The sequence below is a fragment of the Rhineura floridana genome, chromosome 11, assembly GCF_030035675.1.
Source record: "Rhineura floridana isolate rRhiFlo1 chromosome 11, rRhiFlo1.hap2, whole genome shotgun sequence".
Classification (NCBI taxonomy): Eukaryota; Metazoa; Chordata; class Lepidosauria; order Squamata; family Rhineuridae; genus Rhineura; species Rhineura floridana.
In genome coordinates, this window is record NC_084490.1 from 70,334,845 (window position 1) to 70,350,605 (window position 15,761).

General features: G+C 46.4%; 1 protein-coding gene across 9 annotated transcripts in view; it reads right to left on the reverse strand.

Annotated features, from left to right (window-relative positions):
* GRB10 (growth factor receptor bound protein 10) overlaps positions 1 to 15,761 on the reverse strand; it is a 267,426-nt gene that overhangs the window by 8,523 nt on the left and 243,142 nt on the right. For 6 of the 9 annotated variants that reach the window (XM_061590042.1, XM_061590043.1, XM_061590041.1 and 3 more), the window contains 4 exons: positions 12,962 to 13,028; positions 11,790 to 11,877; positions 11,198 to 11,291; positions 8,341 to 8,512 (listed from right to left, as the gene is read on the reverse strand). In XM_061590042.1, coding sequence (XP_061446026.1) covers positions 8,341 to 8,512; positions 11,198 to 11,291; positions 11,790 to 11,877; positions 12,962 to 13,028 — 421 coding nt within the window. The remainder of the gene's footprint in view (positions 1 to 8,340; positions 8,513 to 11,197; positions 11,292 to 11,789; positions 11,878 to 12,961; positions 13,029 to 15,761) is intronic. The other 3 variants (XM_061590044.1, XM_061590039.1, XM_061590040.1) reach the window with 2 other exon arrangements.

The following is a 15,761-nucleotide window of genomic DNA, read 5'->3' on the forward strand; positions in this document are numbered from 1 at the left end:
TATGGCATGATAATTAGACTCATGGAGTTGGCTTGTGGAGGTTGACAAGCAAGGTCAGCATGTACAGGGTCTTATATGGTCAACAAGCATTGCTATAGTATAGTAAAGGTACTCTGGGCAAATTCATGGAAAGAGTCCCTTTGGCTTCTTGAGTAAGCTGTTTTTTTCTCCTGTACTATGTGAACATACTGTTTTTGTTTTGTTTTCACAGGATCAACAGCAATGCATTTCCTGGTCAATGCCACAAGGAACAGAGCAAGAGAAGACCGGGAGAGGGAGAAAAAAGGCAGCAAAAGATTTTTTTAAAAAAACAAGAGATGAAAAAACAAGAAATTAAAGTGTTTAGAAGAGATCAATATGTTACAAGGATCAAAAGTAAGGCCTGAGCCAGGAATAGTTAGCAAGGAGAAAAAGGAACATGCTGTGTCCTGGGCAAAGGCTGGGAAGAACTGAGGATGGAACCTCCAGGGCTAGTCTTAGTGAAAAAAAGTAGGTCACATGACTCCCTGTCTTCCTGGGCAAGTGGAAGAATATTAATCCATTGTGGGATATCTCTTACATCATACATATAAAGTCCTTTATGAACACAAAATAGACACTGAACATAGGTGAAAATTGAAATTGGTATTTACCATGAATTTCTGTTTGAAGATGAGATTGGAGGACATTTTGTATCAAGGATGATGCTTCCCACTGGACTTGATAGGCAAGGTCTTTAGAGCTTTTCACCTCCTCTTCCAGGGGCAAGAGTCATCTTGCCCTCCAGACTGAACTACTTAACCCTCTAATGAACTTAGACTGATACTCTCCAAAAACTACAAGGGACCTAGCTATAGACAGAACATACAAAAGGAAGAAAAGAACACCCACAGGAACAGGGACAGAAAAACAGGACATACACCCCATCTAAACATAATGTGTAATATGTGGGACACAGGCATAAGCTCTATTCCAAAAACTCCACACTCCAGAAGGCAGTTGCAGAGGAAGAAGAGGAGGGTAGAATGTCTTAAAAACAAATCTTCAAACAGAAATCCACTGTAAGTTCCAATTTCTGATTTTGCTAGATTAGAGGACATTCTGTAACGAGAATAATAAAATAGTAGACTTGGATGGGGCCCATAAGGCCACTGAGTCCAACCCCTGCTCAATGAAGGAATCCATCTTAAAGCATATCCAACAGATGGCTGTCCAGCTGTCTTATGAATGCCTCCAGTGCTGGAGAGCCCACCACCTCCCCAGGTAATTGGTTCCATTACCAATTGGTACTGCTCTAACAGTTAGGACGTTTTTTCCTGATGTTCAGTCAAAATCTGGCTTCCTGTAATTTGAGCCCATTATTCCATGTCCTGGACTCTGGTATGACTGAGAAGAGATCCCAGCCTCCTGTGTGTGACAACCTTTCAAGTACTTGAAGAGTGGTATATTACCCCTCAGTCCTCTCTTCTCAAGGCTAAACATATCCAATTCTATCTGTCTCTCTTCACAGGGGTTTGTTTCCAGTCCCCTGATCATCATCCTCTGAACCCGTTCCAGTTTGTCTGCATTCTTCTTAAAATCCAGTGTCCAGAACTGGACACAGTACTCAAGATGAGCCCTAACCAGTGCTGAATAGATGGGAACTATTACTTCATGTGATTTGGAAACTATACTTCTGTTAATGCAGCTCAAAACAGCATTTGCCTTTTTTGCAGCCACATCACACTGTTGGCTTGTATTCAGCTTCTGATCAACAATTCCAAGATCCTTCTCGCATGTAGTATTGCTGAGCCAAGTATCCCCCATCTTATAACTGTGCACTTGCTTTCTTTTTCCTAGGTGTAGAACTTTGCACTTATCCCTGTTAAATTTCCTTCTGTTGTTTTCAGCCCAATGTTTCAGCCTATCAAGATCACTTTAAATGTTGTTTCTATCTTCCAAGGTATTAGATATCCCTCACAATTTTGTATCATCTGCAAATTTGATAATCATTCCCTGCACCTCCTCATCCAAGTTATCAATAAAAGTGTGGAAGAGCGCTGGATCCAGAATCGAGTCCTGCAGTACCCTGCTCATTACCTCCACCCAATTTGAGAAGGAACCATTGATAAGCACTCTTTGTGTACGATTCTATAGCCAACTCTGGATCCACCTGATAGTTGTTCCATCCAGCCCACATTTAGCTAGTTTGCTTATCAGAATATCATGGGGCAGTTTGTCAAAAGCTTTGCTGAAATCAAGATATATTATGTCTGCAACATCCCCATCGTCTACCAGGGAGGAGACCCAATCAAAAAATGAGGTAAGATTAGTCTGGCAGGATTTGCTCTTGATAAATCCATGTTGGCTTCCAGTAATTACAGCATTTCTTTTATAGTGCTTACAGACTGACTACTTTATAATCTGCTGCAGAATTTTCCCAGGGATTGATATCAAGCTGATTTCAGGATATTTCAGAGCAGGATATTGTGTTGGTGCTCAACTCCCTATCTACGCCCTCTTGGACGCAACTTAGAAAATCCTTATTGTTCTTGGAGAGCGGATCTATACTGGACCTGGCACACCAGGACAAGAACGTACTCCAGGTAATGCCATATACCCAATTGGTGGACACTTTCCTAGAGAAAAGAAGGGTATCCAGGCCCTGCCTAAGAACTTGAGCTCAGTCAGACAGAGCTGCTCCACATCCAGGCTGTTAGATGAAAGTGTTCTGGCTAGGGATTTATTTATTTATATTATTACATTTATATCCCACCTTTCCTCCAAGGAGCTCAAGATGGCACACATCATTCTCCTCTCTCTCAATTTTTTTCCTCCAAACAAATGGATCACCAGACTCTGAATCAACAAATTGGGCTGAGCTGGAGGATACCACAGCTCCCACACAGATAGGTTCATCAGTTCCAGGAACCATGGTCTCTAAGGCCAGTACAGAGTGACCAAGATGACATCCATGCAAAGACACTGGGTTTGCTTGATTATGTGTTGAATGAGGCTGAATGGGGGAAATGTGTACATCAAACCCCTTGGCAATTCCATTTTGAGGGCATCTGTCCCCCAGGCCTTAAAACATAGAAGGCAGGATAGGAACATCTTTACCTGGGTGTTTTGAGGTGAAGTGATCAGATCTGCAACCAGTTGACCCAAGTGAGTTATTATCATGTGGAAGATCCCTGGGTTGAGCTGCCATTCTGCTTCCTTGAAGACTGTCTGACTGAGCCAGTCTGCCATCATGTTGTCTATACCTGCCAAGTGTTTGACATTTAGTGAAGCAAGATGTCCTTCAGCCCACCTGAAAAACTTATCCACCTCAGAGATCAGCCTCTAGGAGTGAGTCCTCCCTTGTCTGATGAAGTAAGCCTTTGTTGAGATGTTGCCTGTGTGAATCAGTAGATGTACACTCTGGATCTCTGGAGCAAAGGCCTTCAGTTTGAGAATGTTGATGCTCAATTCAATCTTGTTCACTGATCACATGCCTTGAACCATCTGATCTCTGATGTGAGCCCCCTACCTGAAGAGGCTTGATGTGGCACCTCCAGATCTATCCTGGATGAAAGCCATATCGGGACCAGCCACCAGCTGAGCTTCCTCCTATGGTGAGGGGGGATTTCAACCTGCAGTTTCCACCACTGAGCTATTTGATCCTGAAAAGGAAGCAAGAGCTGCTGTAGAGCACAGGAGTGAAATTATGCCCAGGGAACCATGTAGAGGATACCATCAGACCCTGCAAATGAACCAAACTCATCAGCTCCAGGGAATTCAATGCCATGGCCTGTAAGAGAGCAAGTACCTTGGAAACTTTCTCAGAGAACACCCACTTGCAAGAGAAACTGGGAGCTCACCTCCTGTTTTACTACAAACTCCAGTCTTCAAAGAGAGCACACAGTCAAAGAGCTTCCATCCTGCACCTGTCCTCTGTTGGTGTCTGGACCAAGGTATCATTGAGATGAGATGGATCTGGATTCACCAGGTCCAAAGATGTGCCACAACTGCCACCTGTAACTTGGTGAAGATCTTTGGCACCAAAGAGAGATCAAAGCACAATGCCCAGTACTCATAGTGTCTGCCAGTGTAGCTGAACCATAGAAAACAGTCTGATGGGAATATGGAGATGTGCCTCAGAGAAGTCTGTTGAGGTTATCCAATTTTCTTTCCTTAGTGCCATGACTGTGGAGCTCAAGGTCTCCAGCTTGAAGTGTATTCTTGCAATCCATCTGTTAAGCCACTTGAGGTTGAGAATGGCCTGAATGTTACAGTTCTTTTTGGGCACTAAGAAAAAGAATGAATAGACCTCAGACCTCCTCTGCGATGGTAGAACAATTTCTATGGAGTTTATCTCCAGAAGATGATGAATTGCATTCAGGTAATCCTGGTGTTTTATGGCATCTTTGATTTCAGAGTGGGAACAATCAGCTCACGTGGAACCCGTGCAAACTCCAGAACAAATCCCCTTGACACAGTCTGCAGAACCCATGTATCAAGGCAATTCCCCCCTGCCCCAAATGGTGGGCAAAGAGCCAAGCTCCCAGAGGCCACTGTACTTGAACCAGGCTGCAGTTAGGCAGAGAGGGGCTTTTTGTTGCCCTTCTGAAACTTTGAGGAGCTGAAGGAGGGATTTCTGGGTCTAGGAGAAGGGAGCCTGCTTCCTCGTCCTGTTTCTCCTAACATGGTCTATAGGAAGAAAAATGGAAATTTTCCTTACCGTGAATTTCTATTTGTAGATAGGGCTGGAGGACAATTCTGGTTAGGATGATTCCTCCTAGTGGACATAACAGGCAGGGTCTCTAAGCTTCTTCGTCTCCTCTCCAGGGGGAGGAGTCATCCCTCTCTCCAGACTGAGCTGACAGAGCAGGAACAACTCCTCAACCCCATATTGCCAATGATGCAGACATTCTATTGAGCAGAAGCCTGTACAGGGTAATAACTAGAGAAAGGTAACAGACAGAAACAGACACAGACAACTGGGGAGAAACGTCACACAGGAACAGAGACACACATTGCTAAACATCGTGTGAAAATGTAAGGCATTGGCAGAAGCCCTAAACCCACAACCCCTTGCTCCAGAAAGTCACAGCAGAGGAATGAGAGGTGGGAAAAATGTCCTCCAGCCCTATCTACAAACAGAAATTCATGGTAAGGAAAATTTCCATTTTTGCTAGACAAGACTGGAGGACATTCCTGGTTAGCAGTATACTAGTACACAGGGTGGGATTCCTCTGGCTAGGGAGGCAACACCTTCTGGAGCACCTTCCTACCAAATGCAGCATCCGCTGAGGAAAATGAATCTATTTTGTACTGCCTGATGAAAGTGAGTAGGGAAGCCCAGGTGGCTGCCCTACAGATATCCATGATTGGGAACCCTCCTTTATATGCCGCTGAGGCTGACACCTCTGAAGTGAGTGTGCTGTGATACCCAACGGAGGTTCCTTACCCAACATCTCATATGCTTGTTCTATCACTGTTCTTAGCCAGCGGGAGATAGACGAGGTTGTCACCTTGCACCATCTCAATTTTCCAGAGAAAGACATAAAGAGGGCCTCTGACCTCCTGAACTCTATTGTACTGTCTAGGTAAAACTGGAGCGCCCTCTTCACATCTAAGGAATGCCACCTACGTTCTTGAGTGCAGGAAGGAGTGGGACAAAAAGAAGGCAGAACCACTTCCTGAGACCTGTGGAAAACCGAGTTGACTTTAGGTAGAAACAACGGGTCTGGTTGGAGGACCACCTTATCCTGATGGAACATACACAGTTGGGGATCTGAGGATAAGCCCCCTAACTCAGAAACCCTGCGTGCAGAAGTAATGGATACCAGAAAAATTGTTTTAAAAGTCAGCATGTTCAGGGGACAGGTAGCCATCAGTTCAAAGGGTGGACCATTAACACTGTCAACACCCATTTTCCACGTTGGGAACCTATGGACCATTTGTGGGGAAATAAGTGCAACCCCCTTTAGAAAGCCTCAACCCCCCAGGTTGAGGAAAATGCTGAAAGAAACCACTTGATGCCTGATGGTAGCTGCATTCAGTCCCTTTTCCAGACCTGACTGAAGGAAACCCAAGAGGACCTTGACATCCCTGGACAATGGTTCAGCCCCATTCATGAAACACCAGGACAAAAAGACCTTCCATGTAGAGGAGTAGACCCTGTTCATGGATTACCTACGGGAAGCCAGCAGAATGTCTAACACTTTCCCTGTGAATCCCATGTCTCTCAACCAGACCTGCTCAGCCGCCAAGCTGTTAGCCAGAATAGGTCTGGTCGAGTGTGACAAACTGGACCCTGAATCAGAAGATCCAGTTGAATTGTAGCTGCCATGGGGTCCTGACTGACATATTCAACAGGTCTGGAAACCCAAGGGCGTCTTAGCCAATACGGAGCCACAACAATCAGTTCTGCCCTCAGTGTCTGAACCCACTGGACTGTGCGCTGTATCAACCCAAATGGGGGAAAATCATATAAAAGGCCCCACAGCCACTGCATCTCGAGCATTTGTACCCTGGGCCTGAGGACATGGTGTTAAAGAACCTGTCTATCTGCACGTTTTCGGGGTTGGTGAAGAGATCCACTATTGGATCACCCCACCATCTCACCACCTGTTGAAAAACTGCTGGGTTCAGTTGCCACTCTGCCTCCTTGATCACTGCCCTGCTGATCCAGTCACCTACAAGGTTGTTTGTGCCCGCAAGGTGCTCTACCCATTTGAACAGACGCTCTGCTTCGAGCATCAGACCCCCTCAATCAAGTGCCCTTTATATGCTGACATATGCTTTCGCAGATGTGTATGTTTCCTTTTGACCTCTGATGCAAAAGCCATCAGTCCTAGTCTGATGGCCCGTAACTCCTATTTATACTGAGCTCCGATTCTGCCGCTGACCAGGTGTCCTGTGCCACACTGTGATCCAGGTGAGCCCCTATCTGTATAAATTCGCATCTGAAGTCATGATTATATGTGGCGGATCTTCCAGGTTGACCCCTTGCTTCAACCACCACCTGAGCTCTACCCTCACAGCCGGAGGAATCAATACCAAGTGTCTGCACCGGAATAGAATTGTGTCTTGATGGGGTAGAAGGAGCTGTTGTAGTGTCCTTGAGTGGAATTGGGCCCATGGAACCATGTCATATGACGAGACCATGAGCCCTTGGAGTCGAGCTAGAAGCATCAGGTCCATCTCAGGGGATGGAGTTGATTGAGTTTCAACACCCTTTCTTCTGTGAGCCTCAATCAGAAGAGGTGCATGTCCAGCTGCACCCCCAAATGTATAATCACTTGGGATGGAATCAGCATGCTCTTTTCTGTGCTTACCACAAAGCCCAGCCCTTGGAGCCATGCTAATGTGAGGTGGGTGTCTATCCAGGACTGGCTCTCTGATGGTGCTCTCACCAGAATATCATCCAGGTAGGGATGTACACAGATCCCCATCATTTGAAGGTGGTCTACCAAGGCTACCAGTATCTTGGTGAAGGGGATCACTGCCGAGTAAGCAAGGACGGCGACAGCAGGTCCACTGTGGGAGAACGCAATGGTGCCATGATCTTGTCTGCAAAGACAATGTTTCTTTGCCCACTTGGCAGGTGGCTTTGATTTGCATGGCGATGCCCATTCCGCATCCCACACATGATCAAAAGCATGGGGAAAAGGAACAATAACTGGCTTCGCATCAGTTGAAGGAAAAGCCTTCTTAGCTCCTGCCGAAGCTGATTGGGCGGATGTGTCTCCTCCCCCCTCAGTCTCTGACAGTTGTAGCACTCTGTGTGCCTTCAAGAGGAGAGGTTGAAAAACCTCTGAGGTAAAGAGCCTAGGCTGCGCCTGTGTTGTCTCAAGTTCCTCCCTTGACATCTCCCTCCTCATCAGGTTCAGGGGTATCATCCAAATCAGACAGTGCTCCCTGTTGGCCAGTGACCTACTCCTTTAACCGCAACCCCTGAGACATCGTTGGTGTGGGGTGTGCATGTGTCTGCATGGCTGAGTGGTCCTGTTGACTCATAATGCCCCCCACCAGTCCACTGCATAGAGTAAGATCCTTGTCCCCTGTAGGGGCTGCCAGGACCCTCCCATTGCATGATGTGACGGGGGGGGGCTTTGATATGGTGGCAGGAGATGTGCCACCCCGGCTGGTGGCTGAAGTAGAGGAGGGGGGATCTGGAATAGCTGTGGCACAATGGCAAACTGCTAAATCTCCCTTCCCTGCTAGAGCTGCGCTTCCCCTTATGGGACTGCATGCGTGAGTGTCTGCCCACTTCTGTTTAAGGACATGGCTAATGGAGCCACTGATTTCAGAGGCTATAATCTCCTTAAGCCATTACATGAACTTGGGAAACTGGGGGGGGGGGGCTTCCATATCTTCATCATTAATACTCACCCCTAGCTGCCCCCACTTGGAGATGCAGAGAGAGCAGGCTGAAAACTCGGTGAGCCTTGCTGTTGCAGTTACCTAGAGTCCATCGTGTCTCCCGCGTGTCTGGGGTCTTTGGTGGGAAAACGAGGAAGGAGCAGACAAAGCCATAAAAATAGTGTCCATGGCTGTTCTGAGCCTGTGGGGAAAGTGCAGGAAGCCACTGCGATGGTGAGCTGCCTTAATGGGTGCCGCTCAACCTCCTGCTGCCTATAGTGCTCTGAATTCAGGCTAGATACCCCAGACAGCCCATCAAACAAGTTTTTTGGGGGAGTCGGAGACCACAATCCCACTCAGTGTGGGTGTGGGGAGAAACGTGGCTCCACGGCTAGCCACACTCCGCCAATGTCTAAAGCACCTCGTGTGGCACCAAAAAACCCCAGCCGGAGTCAACAAACCTCCCAAGCTCTTGATCCACAGAAAAACAGGAAATTCCCCCTAACTGGGAAAGAAACCCAGGGACTGTGGGTTGGTCACTCCACCACTGGTGACACTTGGTAAAGGCAAGATTGCACGGGTCTGCTGTCTGAAAGTGAGCCATTAGAATTGGGCAAGCCACCCGCAAGGGCTGGATAGACAGAAGGCTGACGGAGCAGCAGGAGAGACCACAATGGCATCTCAACACTCTCCCTTGCAGCCACAAGGAAAAGGATGGGAAACTACCACCAGTGTGTCTTACCAGCAGAGAGAAAGGAAGGCACCACTTTACCCAAAGTCAATGCGCACCCAAGTCTTAAAGAAGGGTTTTGCAGGGCTTTGTGCTAAAGTGCCAGGAAGGTGATGGAAAGGCAAAGTAGGTGATCCCGCTTGGAACAAAGGTTGTGAGAGTCTCACCAGCTGAGTGGAGTCAGTTGGGGCAAGCAGCGCACTTTGTATCAAAATATAATGGCAGTTTTGCTCAATAGTTTGGATGCAGAGCTCCATTCCCTTGTAATATCTTTTTGCAGCCCCGCAGGGGAGCCAGCCATCAGCTGCAGACACACACACCTTCCTGAGATACAAACAGCAGCCAAGGGTAGGGGGAAAAAAGACATTCAAACCAACAGGGCCAGAGAGAAAGAATGGGATCTTTAAAAAAAAGAAGGAAAAAAAAGATGGGCACTGGAAAGATGAAAAAACCTACAATGGGGAACTCACAGGAAACCAGGAAGGAAAGACACTAATCACAACCCAGTCAGCCCAAGACACAAACAAAGAAGGAGTAGAGGAGACACTAGAGGGAAGAAAAACACTCACAAGAAAGGCGCAAAAATGAGATTTTTCTTGAGAGAAGACTCAACCAAAGACAGCCATAGGCAGGGTAGGTCTGGAGAGCAGGATGACTCCTCCCCCTGGGAGAGGAAGTGAACTGCCTAGTGGGAGGCATCATCTTCACTACAGAATGTCCTCCAGCCTAACCTGACAAATACAACACTTTTCAGACATCTATAACAAATATGTTAATTGTGCCACTGGGGAAAAATGCATTTTGACATTTGAATTGTGGAACCCCACTAGTTAATTTTAGCTCATTTCAAAAAATGAACTGATTAAAAATTATGCTTTGTTCACAATTTTGTTACAAAAGATGTAAGCAGCTTGTTAAGCAGCAGTGTAGTGGCAAACTCAAAAGAACAGGGTCCCTTCATGTTAGTCACAGCCATGCCCCCTCCCCCTTCTTTGCTGCTAAGTTGGGAATGAGATCCTTGTTAATGCCTTCTCCCGCAACAGACATCCCTAGGAACCAATAAGCACGAAGGGGAGAGTGTTTGCTGCTGAAAAGAATCTTCTCAGGGGTGACTCATCTCCTTTTACTCAGAGTGGCTCCAAACTGTAGGACAGGTCAAGGAAGCATGTTAGAAGACTCCTCTCAGTGGCTAACACACTTTCACACTGATTGGCTCACAGGATGCTGGAGACATTAGGACCCTGTAGTAAAGGACACTAAGACCCCCCAAGACCCTGGATGACTACACCCCGTTCTTAAGCCTGGCTATCAATAGAGATAATTTAGCATTTAACAATGTTACCTGAGAAATAAAGGAATTTGTATCGCCTATGCGGAAAACAGAGACCTTTAAGGGAATACACAAAACTAAACACAACAGACTACACGTCTGAGATTAGCATGCCAATATAGATAAGGAATTGTAAAGCTGAATGGAGGAGGGTGGGGCAGGTGTACAATTGCTCTCCTTTAGGGAAAAGGTACTGTCCAACCTTGTCCAACATAACATGAAAATACAGAGAGGAAATAAGCAAAGTCCAGTTTCTGAAAGCTATCACTGGCTGAACTGAAAAGTTCCTGGGAAATCTTTAATAAACCCTATGATGAAATCTGTACAATATTTAAAAAAGTGCTCTACTCAAAATAAAAATCCAATTGGTAAGAATTTTGGGATACAAGTTTCCATTATACCTGGTGGTATTCTTACTATTTAGAGGGTTCAGTAAGGTGAGAACAAGTGATATTAATTTCTTATTTGCCGACAGCTGCAAGAATTTTATACATGGGAAAATGGAGAACCACTACAGTGCCAATGGTCAAGGAATAGTATAATAAAATATGGGACTGTGCATTAATGGCAAAATTAACAGATTATATTAGATTCCATTGTCAAAATGGAGTTAATTTTGTAGGGGGTACGGGTTATCTTCATGTGTAAGCTGTGGATTTACAATATTCTGAATGATGTTGACATTCCTTAGGTCTCTTTCTTTTATTGTGCTTCCTCTCCACCGCCCACCTGTACAGAAACATCTTTTGTACCCTGTTGTATAAATAAAACCTTTTGAAATGCAATAAATAAATAATAAAAGAAAAAAGAACAAATGCTGTACTTACCGGCAAAATCTGAAAATGCTTAATTTTTTGATGGTGACACAGTGTAAGTACAAATGCCTTTGGGTTACTCTGGCTATCCCGAAGAAGAAATAGTCTAGGAAACAATATTATACTTTACTATCAAACTGTCTACCACCACTCTCACAGAATAATCTGGAATGTAGCTGATGAAATAAAACAAACCTTGTAAATGCTCAGAGCAATAAATAAAGTTTATTGCTCTATCATCTGTGTGTCAGACCAGAGCAAGAGAATTCATGCCCTAAACATTTGAGCATTCAGGCCCCAAATTCCATCCCTAGCATCTCCATGTAGGGCTGGAAGAGATTCCTCTCCGAAACCCTGGAAAGCCACTGCCAGTAGACATAATTGTGAACTAGACAGACCAATGGTCTGACTTGTTATAGGGCAGCATTCTTTGTCCTACAACATCTTCACTAAAACAACATACCATCACATCCCTCGCCCCAGAACCTTATGCCACAGGATTTCCAAATTATGTAAACTTGGTGCATTTACATGAAAAATCAGATCATAGTGATATCTGGGACTCCAGGCACAGTGGCGAATATACACATTGAAAAAAACATACCCATCCACAAGACCCTGCTGCTTAATAATTCTGTGAGACTCTTCTCTAGAGATCCTGCCATGAAACCAGTTCTGTGTTCTATGGATAACTGAAGGAGAAACAAGTGGTTAGCGCTAGTATTTAGCATTGTACTATTTAGGTTTTCAAGCACATCAGGGCCATATACTGTCCTGATTTTTGTGCTACTACAATGGTCTGCATACCACAGATGTGAGACGAGTCACATGACCTGCTGTGCATGCCCCCCCAATACTTCTCTAAAATGGTTTGAAATGACCTCAAATGGCTAAAATGATCTTATTCAGAGAAAGAAATCTGCATATGATACTAGTTTTATGCTCAAATCTATTTTATTACCAGCATACAAGGCTGCTGCAATGGGAAATGCCAGCATCTAGGGTACTATATACTGGTGTTTGTTACCTTTAACACACTTTCTGCATCAGCCTTCTTCAACCAGTGCCGTTCAGGTCCAGCCAGCATGACTGTGGAGGGCACCAGGTTGGAGAAGGCTGGGCTGGATGCTCAGTCCTATAGAAAAATGTACAATGGAAATAATTTAAAAAGCCTAGAAATTGAACTAAAACAAAGTATTGAGAAAAGAACATGAGCATGTTTGAGGGTTGAGGGAAACTACTCTACCACTTCTCACTGTGTCACAAAAAGTACCAAATACATGGCAATGAAACAAGTCCGTCCAGATTCCACACAGCAAATAAAAGTGTTGCAGAGGGACATACTACTTTTTCCCAGGTACAAAATATGCAGTATATGTGCAGCAGAAACATTATCTTTTGGATGCATCAACAAGTAAACAAGTGTACACTTAAAATACACACAAAAGTAACTGGATAAAATGTTGACTGAATCCATGTATTCAGGGGCTGAGCACTGGGAAAGACAGTTTAAAACAGTTTTAGGGGATCAAACTAAACACCAACGTTCCTGTTTCAAAGGACAAATAGCCTTCTGACTCAAGAAGAGCAATTATGGCTTGATATAACCTTATGTTAAATTTTCATAAACATGACATCATCCAGCCAAAACTAAGCACTTAAGCCCAATTGAATTCACAGGAATCAGGGAAAGTTACTCTCAATCTCAACTTTCCCACAGAAATTATACAATACAATCTAACTCTCCAGCAGCTTGCCAGTTGCAATTTTTTTTACCTGTGTTCAGCATGGAAGGATGAAGTGGACTTTGGCTACCCAATATATTCACTCTTGTGCTGCGTTTCTGCAGAACAAAGAAGTCAGCATAAAACCCCGGTCAAATTATTAATGTTACCTGGTAGATGAAGTCCAAAAAAAACCATATTACAATACTCAACACAGTTCCAATTTCATGATGCCATTACAGGAAATATTTTGTGATGTGATGTGCTGAAAATACCAACACAAAGGATACCCAGCTTTTGCTACCTTAAAAAAATGCCTGGTGCTAAATTTTTGAACTCGCTTCCAATTTGAAGTCAGTCAAGAAGCTCACTGGATGACTTTAGACCAGACACTATCTCTTATCTTCATAACACTGGGAGACTAAGCACAGGGACAGGAGGACAGCAGAGAAAAATCACATAAGCTACTACCACCATGCATCTGCAGGAAAGGGAGGACAAAACATTGATGGCATCCCTCTGTCAAGCTGGGGAAAAACATGACAGTCAAGGGAAATTTCTTCAATCTTTGCATAACAATAAAACTATTATAAAATGCTGTTTTCCCACTCAAAATGTGTGTTTGTGTTTGTACACACGGAGCAAAAATCAAATTAAGCCTCTCTTAATCAAATGAGGGGCTGTTTGGTACTCCACTGATAAACCAAAGTGTAAGCCATTAGCCCTATGCAAATCATGGCCAGAGGGATTTGGGGTGGGGGAGAGGCATCATTTACACAGTCCCGCTCTTGTTGCTCTGGGACTTACTGGGCTGTGGGGTAAGCTTTGCGGCCACGGCTGAAGCCTGAGCCACCATTTGGGGGGGGCGGCATGTGCGCGTAGCGCTGTCACGGCACGCCACAAGGGGGTGGGGTGGCTGAGGGGATTTAAACCTGAGCCACCTGCTTCCCACCCTCCTTTGAATTTCTCGGTGGGAAGGAACTGTTGCTCCTTCCTTGCCGGTGCGGCAGCTCCTTTCTTGCGGCGGCGGTGCCGGATCGGCTGCTTTCTGGGCGGTGCGGCGGTTCCTTCAGCTCCAGCTTCTCTGGACATGCACAGTGCTGAAGAAAGGAGCGCAGAAGACGCAGGCTAGGCAGCCTTCAGGCTGCATTTCTTCTTTGTTTGGGGCACACAGGGGAGGTGCGCACTGCCCGGGAGGGAGCATCTTGCTGCAAGGCTAAGACCTTGCACCACTCCCCCAGCTACAGGCTGTGGGCAGCCTACTTAGGCAGGGTTGGCGCCTTACTCCTCACACACACCCCACCGCTAGTCACTCACTCTTCTGCTGCTTTTTAGTCCGTCTCCACCACTCTCTTCTGGAGAGTGAAGGCCCTTAGACTTGCAGAAAGGAAAGAGGGGCTACTGGCAGGTCCCATTGGGCATAGGGCTTAGGAGGAAGACAGCAGTGCTAGGCCTTCTACCACCGTCAGGCAGCTGAGGAGGGGCAAGGGGGCAGAAGAGGAAAGACAAGGCCCCCAAATCAAGTGGTGGGCACCCGTCTCCAGTTCCTTCAAATGAGGGGAAAGGGGATGGGCCATCCTGGGTGGCCATCCTGGCCAGGTTAGAAGCCTTAGAGGATGGTTCACACCAGCTGGATGTTCCCCAGGTTCAGCCTGCACCAACTAGGGCAAAGGAGCCATCGGCTAAGCATTCATGGCTGCCAGGCACACCTCAGGTTCAGCCTGTGGCAATGAGAGCAAAGGAGCCATTGGCCAGGCAAGCCCATGGGCAAACACAACGTAGGGTGAGCAGGGCTAACAAGGCTGCTATTGATTCTATCCTAGCTCGTCTAGATGCTCTCGCTGCCGGGCCCAGCATGACAGATATGAGGGCACCCAGCACAGAAACAGGGGCAGCTTCCACTCCGCAGTCCTCACAGCAGCCTGCAGCTGATGGTGTACCGGGTGAGTCTCCTTTAGCTGCACACCAGCAGGGTCAGCCACAGTGGAGCTGGCACCCATGGGGGTTTCCCTACTGGCCCTTTTCTCCTCTGTCTGAGACGGAAGTATACGGGCAATTAGGGTTTTCTGCTGGGAATGGGGATAGCCTGCCACAGCAACAGCCTTCTCTAGTGGAGGCCTGTGAACAGGCGTGGCAGTCCTCTGCAGGCATGTTGACGGAAGGGGGTACGTCCTTATCTGCCACCCCCCCTGCAGAGGCCGCTGACCCTCGTGGCTCTGCTACACCTATTGGGGAGACGTCAGCCCCATTAGGCTTTCACCTACTGCCCATCACCAAGGAGAAAGAATGGAAAGGGGAGTATGTGGACCTCCTCTCACTTTTATACAGGGAACTGGTTAAAAAGGATAAGGACAAGGGTGATGATATGCAACCAGATAAACCCAAGCGGTGACGCATAGAGCGCACCTGGGCTAACTGGCCGCCCACATTCCTAATGTACAAGGGTGTGGTGATGCAGAAGCAGCCACAGAGGAGCTCAGTCCTTATTAAATACCTTGATATCAAATATCGAGGTTATTCTGAGTTTCAAGGGGCTGCTTGGCTCGCCTATGATGAGGCGTTCCATATGAGAGCGGCTTTTGATACCTCCCTCCCCTGGGACAAAAAGGAGGCTGACCTGTGACTGCAGTTTATGTCACACTTCAAGCCTGTGGCTGGCGACAGGACAGACTATTGGCTAGGCAGGTGGCAGCAGCTCCTCCCCACGGGCGTGCGGGGCAGGGGATTCAACCCCGCCTGCTTTGCTGGGAATTCAGCTCCTGCGGTTTCTGCGGTTGGAGCCTATGCAGATTCAGACACAAGTGTGCAATACGTGAGGAGCCCCCACGCCTTCCCCAGTTGCCAGCCCTTTA